General features: G+C 35.5%; 1 protein-coding gene across 7 annotated transcripts in view; it reads right to left on the bottom strand.

Annotated features, from left to right (window-relative positions):
* Positions 1 to 115: 115 nt before the first annotated feature.
* Positions 116 to 13,514, bottom strand: part of ZC3H7A (zinc finger CCCH-type containing 7A) — a 30,674-nt gene continuing 17,275 nt past the window's right edge. For 5 of the 7 annotated variants that reach the window (XM_075105272.1, XM_075105269.1, XM_075105273.1 and 2 more), the window contains 12 exons: positions 13,115 to 13,307; positions 11,205 to 11,366; positions 10,343 to 10,539; positions 10,032 to 10,129; positions 8,804 to 8,985; positions 6,695 to 6,771; positions 6,018 to 6,151; positions 5,558 to 5,663; positions 4,957 to 5,065; positions 4,013 to 4,146; positions 3,507 to 3,670; positions 116 to 2,139 (listed from right to left, as the gene is read on the bottom strand). In XM_075105272.1, the coding sequence (XP_074961373.1) occupies positions 1,950 to 2,139; positions 3,507 to 3,670; positions 4,013 to 4,146; positions 4,957 to 5,065; positions 5,558 to 5,663; positions 6,018 to 6,151; positions 6,695 to 6,771; positions 8,804 to 8,985; positions 10,032 to 10,129; positions 10,343 to 10,539; positions 11,205 to 11,366; positions 13,115 to 13,307 (1,746 nt within the window). In that variant the 3' untranslated portion in view covers positions 116 to 1,949. Of the gene's footprint in view, positions 2,140 to 3,506; positions 3,671 to 4,012; positions 4,163 to 4,956; positions 5,066 to 5,557; positions 5,664 to 6,017; positions 6,152 to 6,694; positions 6,772 to 8,803; positions 8,986 to 10,031; positions 10,130 to 10,342; positions 10,540 to 11,204; positions 11,367 to 13,114; positions 13,308 to 13,514 lie in introns of all 7 variants that reach the window. The other 2 variants (XR_012662514.1, XR_012662515.1) reach the window with 1 other exon arrangement.

Here is a 13,514-nt window from a genome sequence, read left to right as displayed (position 1 = left end):
CTGTCGCCAGGACCAGCGACTGAATTCCCCAGTAACTCCTGCGAGGAGCGAGCCCCGCCGGCAGCGATTCCCCCAGAGTCACCACGCTGCAGGCATTAAAGACGTCACACCGTCCTTACAGAACAAGGATTTCATGTTTAGTTTCGTCTAGAATTACTTCCAATAATTTACAGAGCACTCACATTAAACAATGACAGCATAAAACTGAGAAAACAATTCAGAAAGGCACACGATACAGTCAGGTTTGTCACAGAAATAAGTGTCCATAGTACTCTATTTCAAGCTCAGTTTATTACAAACAATGTAAAAAATTAGCACTGCAGCAGGTGGCATTTCAAGCACCAAGCTAATTTTGTATGCATACTGTACATCGTATTCAAACGTACCTCAGCTGAGCCTGCAAGGAACAGATGCCGCACAAGCTCCCCAAGCTACGGCTGAAGCAGAAGGTGGTGTTTTTATAGTCGTTGTGCTTTTATTTTGTGAAGTTGAAGGGACACAGCATCCAGACTTGTCATGGGCACAGGTATCACTGAACTTTGGTTGAACACTTCTTACGTACACAATATACAGCCAATGACTACACTCAAACTACTGAAGTCATTCTTAAAGCTCTTCTAATTATAAAAGGTCAGCCAATAACAGAGAAAAACACTGTTGAAAGTAGGGAGAAGTCAGTCATGGGGGGGGGAAAGAAACCTAGCTTTAGTTATGTTGAATGAATGACTGAAAAAAGCTTAGTTTAAAGAAAAAAAGGAATTAAGTGAACACACAAAAAAACTGAAAGCATGATCTGCGGAAAGGCCAAAAAGCAACAGAAGCTCCAGCAACCATAAAGCCAAATGGCTTGTCAGTCAGAAGTCATCTCAGCCCATGAACGGTTTTCCATTGCCTGCTGTCTGCAGGAAATGCCATCTGAAGTACCATCCACCTTGCAGGTGAGGTGGTGGTTCCTAACCAGGTCAAAAGGCTGAAAAGGCGTCCCAGCACCACATAGCTCCAAAATGCTTTGTCTACTTTGCAAGTTAGCTGGCCATTTTTGTTATTTTAGTCATGAGATGATGCAATAGAGAAAACTGCAAACAAGCAGCTGGAGACACAAGTACCAACTTATTAAATTTTTAGCTACAGGTGCTGAAGCTTTTGCTAACAGGCAAATCATCGTTTGTTTGTTTTTACAAAGTCTCAATCCTGAGAGGCTACATGCAGAAAACAGCTTTGTGTAAAGTTCTCTTTATTACAGGCAACATTAGTCCATACAATACACAATACTGACATACAAGTTTAATCTTTCGAAATCATCATTTAAACAGCAAAGACCAAGAAACAGAATTTTAACTACTTCATTTTCAAAAATTAATACTTTTTTTCCTCCCAAGATCCTTTTTCAGTAAATTATATTGAAACATACAAATAGAGAAAAAATACCCATTCAACATATACTGTAGTTAAATGGTTATTTTGTTTAAAATCTTTAATAAGAAAATCCTTTTTAGCAACCTACATATAGATAAGTAGCAAACTTTGTTTTAAACAAATCCTCTCCATTAGAAGATCTAAAGAATTTTCATCCATCATTTTCTTCTTAGCCCATAACACTCTGTTTTGTAATACCTTGATACCTTAAAAGTTTTTCAACTGAAGGACTGATACTAGGGGGCTTCCTAGATATTATAACCTCTCTTCCCCCCCTTCTATTTCCTATCTTTCTGTCCAACAGAAGGTGAGTAAGCACGTAATACTTCAGATTTTTTTTAATCACCACTCTGTTTCATGAGAGCATAGACAGGTCTGCTCAGTCCCCCTAAATCTACTATATTTTGCTGTTCAGGAGGAACAATATATGCCAATAAAAGCAGAAAACCTGCAGCTTTTCTGTCACATGCTTTTGATTATTGTCAAATTTTCTGGTTTATGCTTCCCGCTAATATGTATGTGTCATTTCCGTGTTAGTTTAAATCTTTAAACAAAAAACTATATTTTCCAAAGTCATTATCACTGGGGGCAATCAAGTGGTCTTTTCTTGCTTTGCTGAGCTTCATTCTTAAAACTTGTCTTCGTTCTTCCCACTCATGGAGTTCAGCATTTCCATGGGCAAATTTACAGTTGTTTCCTTCAGTGCAAGTACCAGCCATATATCTGTTAAGACAGATTGCAAGTAGTGTTTTCACAGAATTATCATGATCACTATTGTATCTAGGTATTTTCTTCTGGTCATGTTTTTCAAATACACTAATATATTAAGGACAAAAAAAAAAAGGTAATTACTTTTTAAGTAAAATGATACTAACCCTGGTTAGCATTTGATTATATTTTTCTTTCCCAGCTGTCAAGTACTTATAGAGTACAAGAGATGACTCTTTTCTTTCTGTTCTTCATGCTCCTACTTTACAGAGTAATTTAATGCTTGAAACCTTTAATTTCGTCAGGTCAAATGATCAGGTAAATTAATACCTTATCATTTAACTCACTAAGCTAAAGAACTACTATTGCTAAAAAATCCAACTAATTAATTATCCTTTGTTTACTAAATTTGGTTTTTAAGTATACAACATGACTTAAAAATCTATTTTATTCTAGTATTTTTGTATTAAGTTATACGGATGCCAGTTTGCATTCACTTTATACTGTGTATCCAAGGTCTGTTAGTGTTAGAATTAAAAAAAAAGCCCAAACAAACAAAAAAAACATTTAGGATGTTACTTAAAAATTTAGCAAAGGGGGCATGGAAGCTTCTGTGCAAAGACTGCAAACAAAAAATAACTTGCTTTACATGCTCTGCAGTTTCTCAAGATCTCTAAACCATTCAAAATCTGTAACTTGAAATGGAGTAACAAAGGTATCCATACCAGCGAATTCAGCCTTTAACACCAGAACGCAGATTCTGAAGTTCTTAGCCTTCCAAAAAGATTCCAACAGTGGAATGAATTTTCATCAGATTTACAAAAAAAAAAAAAAAAATCTACTGCAGAGAGGTAAACAGGCTGCACTTAAGAATTAAAGGGAGCACCAAAACATAAAACCAACGCTGGGAAAACCAACAGCTCTTGGAAGGTCTCTTCCACATGTTCATAAATGATTTCCAATAACAAATACTCGATTTTAACAAATTTGGTCTGATGCTAACAACATTTGTACTTGCCTTAAATCTCTGATATCACTGTCCAGCTAGGTACTGTTCTTGTGTTCCACAGGTAATTAACATGCAGATGCCTAAGTACACTTGTAATAATAGCAACACTATTTCATGTAGCTGCAATAAACCTGAAACCCTTTATTATCAGCACAGAAGCAAATCAATTTGCTTCCACAATTAGGCACCTTGTCACTCCCTGAGTTCTAACAGTATGTGTTAGAACATTGTTAATTACTTAATTTCTTGTTGAAAGATGTATGCAAAGCAAGAAATACTAGAAACATTGTCTGTCAAAACTAATAACCACCTTAATTATTTACACTATGAACTGTCATTTTTCAGCATTTCTGACATCTTAAAAACCACATACCTATCACAAATGCTAAAATATCCAGTTGGAAAGCGATACTGCCAGCAGTTTTGATCATCCTCAGTATGGAAAACCTTCTCTTTATGCTTTTCAGAAGAAATGTGACCCTGCCATTGCTTCTCACTATTACAGTTCTTCCCACACATCCAACAGTGAAAATCCACCTGTTTTACAGGAAATTTGAACACAAAACATTAAGAATTCAATATTGTAGGCACAGAACTGCTCCTAATACATTTTGGATGTTTTCTTTATGTTGGCCTGTAAATTGTTTACCTAAACAGAGTTATTTAAAGAATCACCGGAATTTTATGATCTCCACTACCTTTAGAGGATTCAGAAGAGCTGCTTTATAGTGTCAGTTAAAGTTTGCATTTAGTGTAGCTAGCTATGATCTAAGGAAGCACCAAGAAAATAAACACAACAGATGTTACGCACTGGAGGGGGACCAAACCACCACCAACAACAAAGTGTTTGAATTTAAAATTTTACCTATGATTACTTACTGTAACTTCAGCATAGTCAGTCGGCATGTGAATTTGCTTCCCATTTTCTTTGTTTGCCTGAGCAGCTGTATCATCTCCTTTTTCTGGTTTTTGACTTTTTAGCCATATGTCATACAACTGCTCCAAGTCTTGAACTAATGAGAGCAGAAGCTAAAATAAGTAATTAGCAATTAAGGCAAGAGTTTGAGAGTACTAGATAAATAACTGAGTTTGCAAGCATAACTCAGTCCCCACCTACTGTAAGACAAAAAAAGGAAGGACACAATGCAGACAGTTACACAGTTTAGAGGTATGAGCCAAGATCAACATGCCATTTCCACCAATGTGGGAAAAAGTAGGACGTTACAGTAACAACTGTGCCACTGTGTATCAGTAGCTGAATTTCAAAGTACTAATATAAAGTGTGCTACAGTTTTGGGGAAATTTATTCTTTCTTGCAGACCATGATGATATTATTTATGTAATTTATTACTTCCGATTTTAGATTATTTCTCCCCAGTAACACTCTAGTGGGATAACAAGTCAACAACAGACAAGTGAATAGTAATTACCAGTATATACACGGGGCGGGAGGAAGGTGAAATTCTTAGCATGCCCTCATATGTTGTTATCAACTGAATCCTAGTGTGTGCACACAGCAATAGAGTGTAAAAACACCAAAACAATATTGCTGCATGGATCAATACACTATTTCAAAGACCCCTAAAAAAACTGATACAAACTGCTTTATTGTTAAACACATCAAGCAACAAATGTATAATATAGCTATTTTTATTTAATACTATTTTGAATATCCAGTCTGGGCTTATTCAAATTAAAAAAAAAAAGGCACCTGCAAGGTTTACTACGAAAGACAGTGAAAGAAAGTGGATTAAGAAGTAACTGAGGAACAAGAATTAAAAGCAGAACACTTAGATTTACGTTAGATTTACTCTTCTACTTACTGCTATTCTCTTTCATATAGGTCCACATCTCTCTCTCCTCAGGACTGTGAGCAAATGAGCAGTTCCCATCATATTGACATTTCTTGCCTGAAGCAATATGATTGCACAACTGGAATGTGAATTAAAAAAAAAATCCTTATGAATATAAACTAAAATGGATGACAGCAGAAAAAAAAATTTTGCAGTCTTAGCTAGTGTTTCCCTTCCCAAACCAACATTTATATCACATGAAAAATTAAATCACGTTTGTTTTGTAAAAACACTCATATATTGAGTTAGAAAAAGCAAACTGCTGGAAGGAAGAACTACGACTGCTTTTTGCCTCCTACCAGATTACCAGACCACAGATATGTTTGAAATACTTACTGGAAATAGTAAGAACTTAGTTAAATCACTTAAAAAGTTATTAACTTCCACTGATGAGAAAGGACTTCAGTGAAAACATCTGAAATCAGAGCTTTTAAGGCTGAACTCTGCAGAAACACCATAAACATTCACACCAACTCCCACAGGAATTTCTGCAGAACCAATGAGACCAGCCCAATTACTAGTATTTTCAAGTTACCCTATTTTCTTAACTGTTAGTTTTAGGCTAACATACATCAAATTGCAGAGGCACTTGTTTCTTTGCGGGAAGAGGACGAATAGTCATCCACTTCTTACGTTCATTAGACATTACTAGCACCACACGGCGATCTTTGGTCCATCTAAAAAACAGATGCATTCAATAGAAGAAAATACTATTAAAAAAAGACACACCGTGTACACAGAGGCACAACCAAGAAAGCCCAGAAAGGTTCTTTATAAAGCTTTCACCATATTTTTAATTGAATTCTACTGAAATTTTACTATAACTGTTAATTAAAACCAAAACTAAACAGCCACCGAAGTGTTTCTCATTAACAATTAGTAACATACTACACAGAGATAACTGTGTTCTGCTTCAATATATTTTTTTTATTTCCTTGTATGACTCTTTCCTAAGCAGTAACAAAGCTTCCCAAAAGAGGTTTTAAATGGCTGACAAAACGGTGAGATTTTCACTGTTTGGTCTTACTTACGGATGCCTTGCTTTTGCACTACAGTATTTTTTGTTTCTGTCTGGCTCATTAACTTGACCATTTCTCCAGCACTGACCACAAACAAACTTCATCTTCAAGTTAAGTGATCCATATTTCATTTGGTTCCCAAGAATCTTAAGCCAAAAAAAAAAAAAAACCAACAACAAAAGGTATTTTGTATCTGCAAAGAAATCCATATATAATTACAAATTACCCCCCTACAATAAAAGTTTACAACACATGTCCGGAAGCAGATGTTACACTCCGTGCCTTGTAATTTCAAACTAGACATTTCCTAACAAATGCATTTCTACTTAACTTATTTCTGATTTAGGTATACGTACCCAGAAGTTGTGATAAGATATACAAACTGAACACATGAAAGTCCAACACATGGGAAAGATAATTAATTGCCCTATGGCAGCTGACTTTGAAACCATGTTTAGGTTTTATGTTCCGCCTATGACAAATAAGCAAAGCAAAAAAGGAATTGCTTAATAGCAAAGCAAGCATATTAGTGTAAGTGGAGCAAGCTGAAGAAAGCCTACAGTGAAAGAGATTATTTGACCACAGCATTAAAAATTAATTTCTAAAGTAAACTAAATTATACACAGACATAGAAAAAGAATTATCACCAGAGTCACTGCAGAATTAGTTTAACAGAGAACCGAAAATACCTGTGATCCATGTGCACTAGCTTCCATGTTCTGCCAGTATTTCTTTGATTCTTGAACCATAGTATCATGTGAAATACCTGCAAAGGAAGGGAAAAAGTTCTTGAGCACTTATGACTGTTGTAGAATTACAGACATGCTCAAACTGGAATGCTACTGAAGCTCCAAAGCTTTAAACTATTTTTCTTTTTATATATTGTATATATATACACAAAGTCCTGTGTGGGTGTGTATATACATTTACATCCCCGCCCCCATATAAATATATATACACACACTCTCTTCTCTTAAGAACCTCATGAGGGTCTCCAAAACAGAAATATCATATATGTCATCACATTGAAAAGCAAACACAAAAGTTCTTTAAATTACAGGCTGCTCAAGTAAGTTAAGGTGCATAATGTGCTAAACCTCTAATGACAATCAAATTAGAAAAGCTACATTGTATTATGGACACAGAAAGACTATCCAAAATGCAGACAGACACCAGATTGCCCCTGCTTTCTTGACAAAGATTTTAAACAAGCCCTGTTAATTAGGTTTTGTTTCAGAAAAACATTCTTATAAATACTTTGGCTAAGGTTCCTATTGGAGCTATACAATGTTCACACACACTGTAACATTTACTGCTCTAATTCCACACAAATACAGACAGTCATCTGTGTTTGGATTTGAGGGTCGGTGAAACGTTTATTTCCTGAAGTAGCATTCCTTTACTTCCCACATGTTCCATTCAGAAGAGGAACCTCATTCAAAGAGCAGTGACTGAGATTTAACTGACTTTGGCAAAGCATGAGGGCAGCATGAACACACCATAAAATTAAAAAAAAAAAAAAAAAGCATTTTGTGGTGAATCAAGTTTCTTGGAGAACCCAACCCTTACTTCAAAATAGAAAGTATTTGCTATCCTTGCCTTTGTAGCAGCAGCTGGTAAGAAAATAACTGTTTTACTTTCACACAGAAAATTCTAGAGGCTCATCCCAGGAGCAAGAACAGGAAATCAGCAGAGAAGTGTCTCTCTATTTGACTTTCTTCCTCCAAAATATTCAGGGCAGTATGACATGTTGTCTCAGTATGCCTGTACAAGAATCTACATAGAAAGCTGACACAACAAGGAGTCTCTTTTTCAAAGATGGGACAGATGAGGAGAAATCACAGACATAAAAGGGCAAAAATGCCAGAAATGTTGTAACACGTTGGGATTGCCCCATTTCCCTTTTTCCTCCATGCATCACAATGATCCAACATGATTACTTCAGTTGTGAAGTACTGCTGTCATATAGAGCAAGGTAGGAAGAATGAGCAACTGTTATGTGGTACAATTTATTTACTGCTAAGAGTTTAATTGCCTTTTTTAAAAAAAAAAAGTCATGGGGAGTTTGGAAGTCACGACCCAAGAAATCACCTCTACATACAGAGACATGTCATTCAAAAGCTGTCAGCTAGAAATGAAGTAGTAAAATCTGTTATTCTCAAGGAAGCCAACAAAAACAAGCCTGATCAACAAAAAGAAGCCAAAATGCCCTGTGTAAGCAAGTACAGAAAAATAGTTAAGTTTTATCAACACATACACTAATAAGAGACAGAATAGTGAACTGGGAAGATTTATTTTCTGGCTCACTATATAAGAATATCAGAATAGCAGTAAGCAAAAAGAAAGGTTTGACTGTGGAAAAACTTGATTCTTTTTACTGGGGGATGGAGGGAAACAATGGCATAAATATTTCAAGCTTTTCTTTCAGTGCTCTGTGAGAAAGAAATTTGATCAAGATCTTCCAAAGTTTGAAGGTTTAAAAATAAAAACAGATCTAGTTTGACTTGGATCTAATATCTGCTCAAGGCTTCTAGTTTTATTTCAAGAAAAAAAAATCTGGTCATAGTGAGCAGTTTTGAAAGTATTTATTATCAAAAACTTGCTGACTTTGAATAGCTAGTAGCCTACTCAACGCTTATCGTACTTACATTACTGTATATTGAATATGCTGTATGAAAGATTCCAGCAAATTGTAAGTGAATGGCACAGATCCCAAGCTGCTAATTTCAGAAGGGTGTTCAGACGAGAAAGAAGCGACATTACAATGAAGGGTAAAGTGAGCATTTTACCAAACGTACCTGTTTCCTTTTGCATTATCCAGACTTTAAGCTCTATCAGACTGTGAGCATAAAAGCATTTATCCTCTCGTAAGCAGCCATAATGCACCTCATGTCTGCACAGGTCAAGCTGACATCGAACTTGAAAAGGGCGGATTTTGGAATATTTCACCATAGTTTCTCTCAAAATGTGGACAAGGCACCTGTTTAGAAAACAGTGAATTTTATATATTCTTTAAAATTACTTTGTTCATATGTGGAAAAACACGTAAAATAACCACCCCTCATCACAGTTTATTCAGATGTCTTTTTAACACTTTTTATTTGAAACCAGAAAGCCAAAAAGTTTCCAGAAGGAAGTAGCATCTAATTATCGTTTCTAGGCTGAGTAAACTACCATCATGGAAGAGCACTCTTGTAAAATCCTGAGGTCCCTCTTCTAATAAGCATTACTGAATTCAGTCCAACGGGATCACTGATTTCCAAAAGCAAAAGCATATCATGTCCACTTTCAAATATATATCCTGATCTCATTACAAACACAAGTACTTATGCTGTTGTAGAGCACCATTAAGGAACAAGTTGCTGCATCACAGTAACAGCCTAGCTCTTATAGCCGTAGTTTTTCCTCAAAGTAGGGAAGTGGAGTACTAACAAGGCAATTAAAACGCTCCCACTTATGCTTCCATCATATAAAAATGCAAACCTATTACTTCTCCAAAACTTATTTAACACTATTACCACTATGAAGTCTTTGTTAACTTTCAAAGAATAATTAAAGACACCTTCCTCACACTTTATGAACTGAATTAATAGAGATTATGGTTTATTTCAGACACTGTAATTAAGGTAAACCTGTTCTGACTTAAAACTACAACAAAATAAGCAAAACAGACTGAAGAAAGAGCAAACAGATTAATTTCTATATTCATTTCACATCACACATCTACTTACATCAATGCAGCTTATGAGGTAGATAAGCTATTAACAAACTGACACCAAAGCCAGTAAGATTCAAACATGAAGGGGCCACCACTATTCTGAATGCATTGATAGAGTTCACTGTCTGTTTAGTTACATGAGACGATCCTTGTTCAGTAAGTTTGTCTTACCAATACTGCCAAAGCATAACAGTTAGCAAGGAAAAGAAGTTAATCAACAGGTAAGAAATGAAAAGTCAGTATTAAAAAATGCCCTGAAACCTTTTTGCTTTTAATTTGAAACTTAAGATCTGGTATTTCAGACATACTTGTTATCTTCAAAGTCGTGCATAGCAGGGTGAGAACAAGAAGATGAGTTATCCTTGTTCCTTTTGCTTATTATTCTGGGTTTGTGATCAAAACATTTCTGGAATAGAAAAACAGGTAATTATAGAGTATGTATTTTATACATTCAAAAAAATACCTTACCTGAAAGATTATAACAGAGGCTTCAACTAGTTTCTAATCTAAAGATAGCCAGATTATTACTGAACATGCATGCATGAACCAAAGCATTTCTTTCCAGATAATTTTATTATCTGTTATCCTTTTTATTGTGTCATTAGAAATAAAGCAGCACCTCACAAAGAAACATAAATAATCCATGATGTTCTTGAAGAAGTCGGGACACAGTCAAGTTAATCTTTCCATTTCCTCCAAAAAGACCTTCTCGACTGAAGGCTCCTTTGCGCTCCAGTGTCCACACATCTATCTCTTCTTGGCAATATGCAAACGTGCAATGACCTGGATATCTGCATTCCTCTTCAGCAGCAACATCTAAAATGGTAACATTGAATGTAACATAATTGCTTTTACACAACTCTTAGTGGAAATTCATCTTAAAACTTCCACTATCTCCATTTCAAATGTTTTTAATAAAGAAGCTACATGTGGTGTAAATGGTCAATTATGTCTAGCAGACAGAAGCAAAACCTTATGCTGAATGACTTGCTGAAAGAGCAAAACTCCTCAGAAAGGCTGATGAACACCTACATCAACTATCCTTCTCTAGTCTAAGGCAACAACGCTGAGAACTCAGAATACCCTTTGCCTAACTACAGTCAGATGTAGCTGTTAATTAACCCATGAGTCATCTTGCTTACATCATAAGGGGTTCATACTGCAAAAGTCTAACAAGAATGCTTTTCTATTATTATTTTAAATAGTAATAGCCCAGCACTCGGAAGCAAAGTTATTCATGATGAAGAACTGTATAGAAGTACAGTGCATGTGATGCACTGTAATGTGTAAGATGCAGTGTGATAAATAATCACACTAATGGTCAAAATATGGCTCTCCTTACAGCCTTGGAAAATTTAAACAACCCAGTGAACTTCCTTCTCCATCTCCCATGAGCAAGAGTAAAAACTCATTCTCTGCTTCACTGTGGAAAAGCTGAACTATATTACTCTGAGTGTAGGCATTACCATTATAACACGTACCTTTACATATATAATATGGTCCCACATACTGTGTCTTTGTTGGTCTTGGACGTATTTTTTTCCATGATTTATCTTCAGAGTTTTTTATTCTGCCAATTAGAATATCCTTCTTACACTTATGTTCTAAACTGGGATGGTAAGCATAATCCAATAATTTAGGACCTGAAACAATCACAGAAAATTGCTTATATTTGCATAAATTGCAGCATACTTGTAACATTTCCATACACAGATTAACATATAAGCCCAAAAGCAAAGTACATGAACACACTGTATAGAATTCCTGCTTGCACCAGCAACTCTGAAGAACCAAAAGTCATTAAAAGACATGTCAAGCAGAACACAGAAAAAGCTAAGTACTTACAAAAGGACAAGCCTTGTCAAAAAAAAAACAAAAAAAACACAAAAAAAAACAAACCCAGAAGTTATCTGGGGAGGGATGCTGTGTTACAACCTTAAGATTACTTTGGGACAGAAACAAATTGCTGCCTTTTTTCAAATTACGAAGTATACATTTCCATAGCGCTAATTTAAAACTTAAATAGCTTATTTATAATAAGTCAATGCAGATGAATTCCAAGGATCAGTAAATGTCTCTCTCATCCTTCAACTTTTATTGTATTAGAATAGTTACTATGTTCAGAGACAAAAACACACCACGTAAGAACACATGTGCCAAAAATATAAAGGCCAATCCCAGAGCTTTGTGATTTTGGAAAGAAAAATATGCCTAGATTTAAACTCTGAATTTAGTATGATACTGAAATGAAGATTACATTACCACTAAAAAGACAAAATTAGGGAAAGAGTCCAAAAACGAGCAATGCTCAGCAAATTTTACTATGTAAGGGACTACAAAAACAGGAGTGTGACGCAATTTTCCTGGACAAGAAGCTGATAGAACAGTACAATTTCAGAAGTAGGTAGTAAAAGCAGGAGACACTTAAAAGCATTGATAGAAATGCAAAGAAACAGAAGAAATAGATGCTTTGATGCAAAGAGCCAAGATAGGAACATGCTAAGTATTTCCACCAACATTTTACAGCTCCTGCTTTTAACAGAATGTGTTCTATGGTTTTTCAAACATCACTTCACAGATTTTTCTTGTATAATGAATTTTAAACTTTTATGTAAGTTCTTAAAACTACAATAGCCATCCCTAAATGTCTTGATATATTTCTTTATGTGTTACTACGCTGCATGTTATTAGTACCAATATCAATGACACCTGCGACTTGAAAGACAATGCTTATTTTTAATATTAGTCTTAATAAAAGCTATTGCCTCTAGAATACAGCTCTGTTGAAGAGCAACAGCCCAGGCCTAAAAGATTAGTTATATTAAAGCCCTACACTGGTTAAGATCCTTTGAGTCAATACAGTGGAGTTAATTATTACTAAGGTTTGGAAGCCTCAGGATTATGATTTAGAATTAGTTTGAAAGAACAATAAAACAGATGGGATGCGAAGGTTACCAGGCACTTTGAACTGCGGTTCAATTCCCCATGGCCAATCAGAGAGAGTACTGCAAGTTTTTTTTAGTCTTGAGCAAAGGTGTCATTCTTCACAGTACCCTGGGGGTTGGGAGGAAAGCGAATACAGAACGTGAACGACCTTACGTAGTAAACCTACAGGTTGGGGAAAGCGTGTGGTGATTTATGGTGGTTTTAGGAATCAAGAATTTATTAGACATGAATATAAGACAAGAAATAAAGACGAGAAGAAAGAAGATAAAATAGTTGTTGAAACATTTTACCAGTTCCTTAATCATAAGATCGTACTACATCTGCAAAGAACAAGTCACGATTAACACTCTTTAGAAGCCAACAGTATTTTAACTTATGAACACTAACATTTTAAGTGTATGCTTTTTAAGTTTTTAAAAATCAACCAAGTCCAAAAGCCCCTTACCTTTTTTGACAAAACATAACTGGCAGGCCTGTCTTAGCTCATGTGTACCTTCTAATGGGTTTCTTCCCACAAGTGCTGAAGATGCAGGTATATTAGCAGTTGCACTGCTAAGAACATTTGAAAAGTCATTTCTAGTTTGGCCTGTAATTCCCATGTAATTTTCAGACCCAAACAAACTATTAGGGCCATTTATCTGTTGGAAGAAAGCATATCTTACTCAATCCGTATAACTGAATTTATCTACAATTAAAATTTAACCTACTGAATTTATTATTTAAAGCGTAAGAAAGACTACACACAAAAAAATCATAATACAAACTTAACCATATGCCTAAGAAGGGGACATGGATTTTACAAAAGCCATATACCCAGCACAGACTAAGCATATAACAAGACCCAG

This window comes from Phalacrocorax aristotelis, chromosome 10 (genome assembly GCF_949628215.1).
Source record: "Phalacrocorax aristotelis chromosome 10, bGulAri2.1, whole genome shotgun sequence".
In the NCBI taxonomy this organism is placed as follows: domain Eukaryota; kingdom Metazoa; phylum Chordata; class Aves; order Suliformes; family Phalacrocoracidae; genus Phalacrocorax; species Phalacrocorax aristotelis.
The sequence above is the reverse complement of the archived record's forward strand: the minus strand, read 5'-3'. Positions and strand labels throughout refer to the sequence as shown.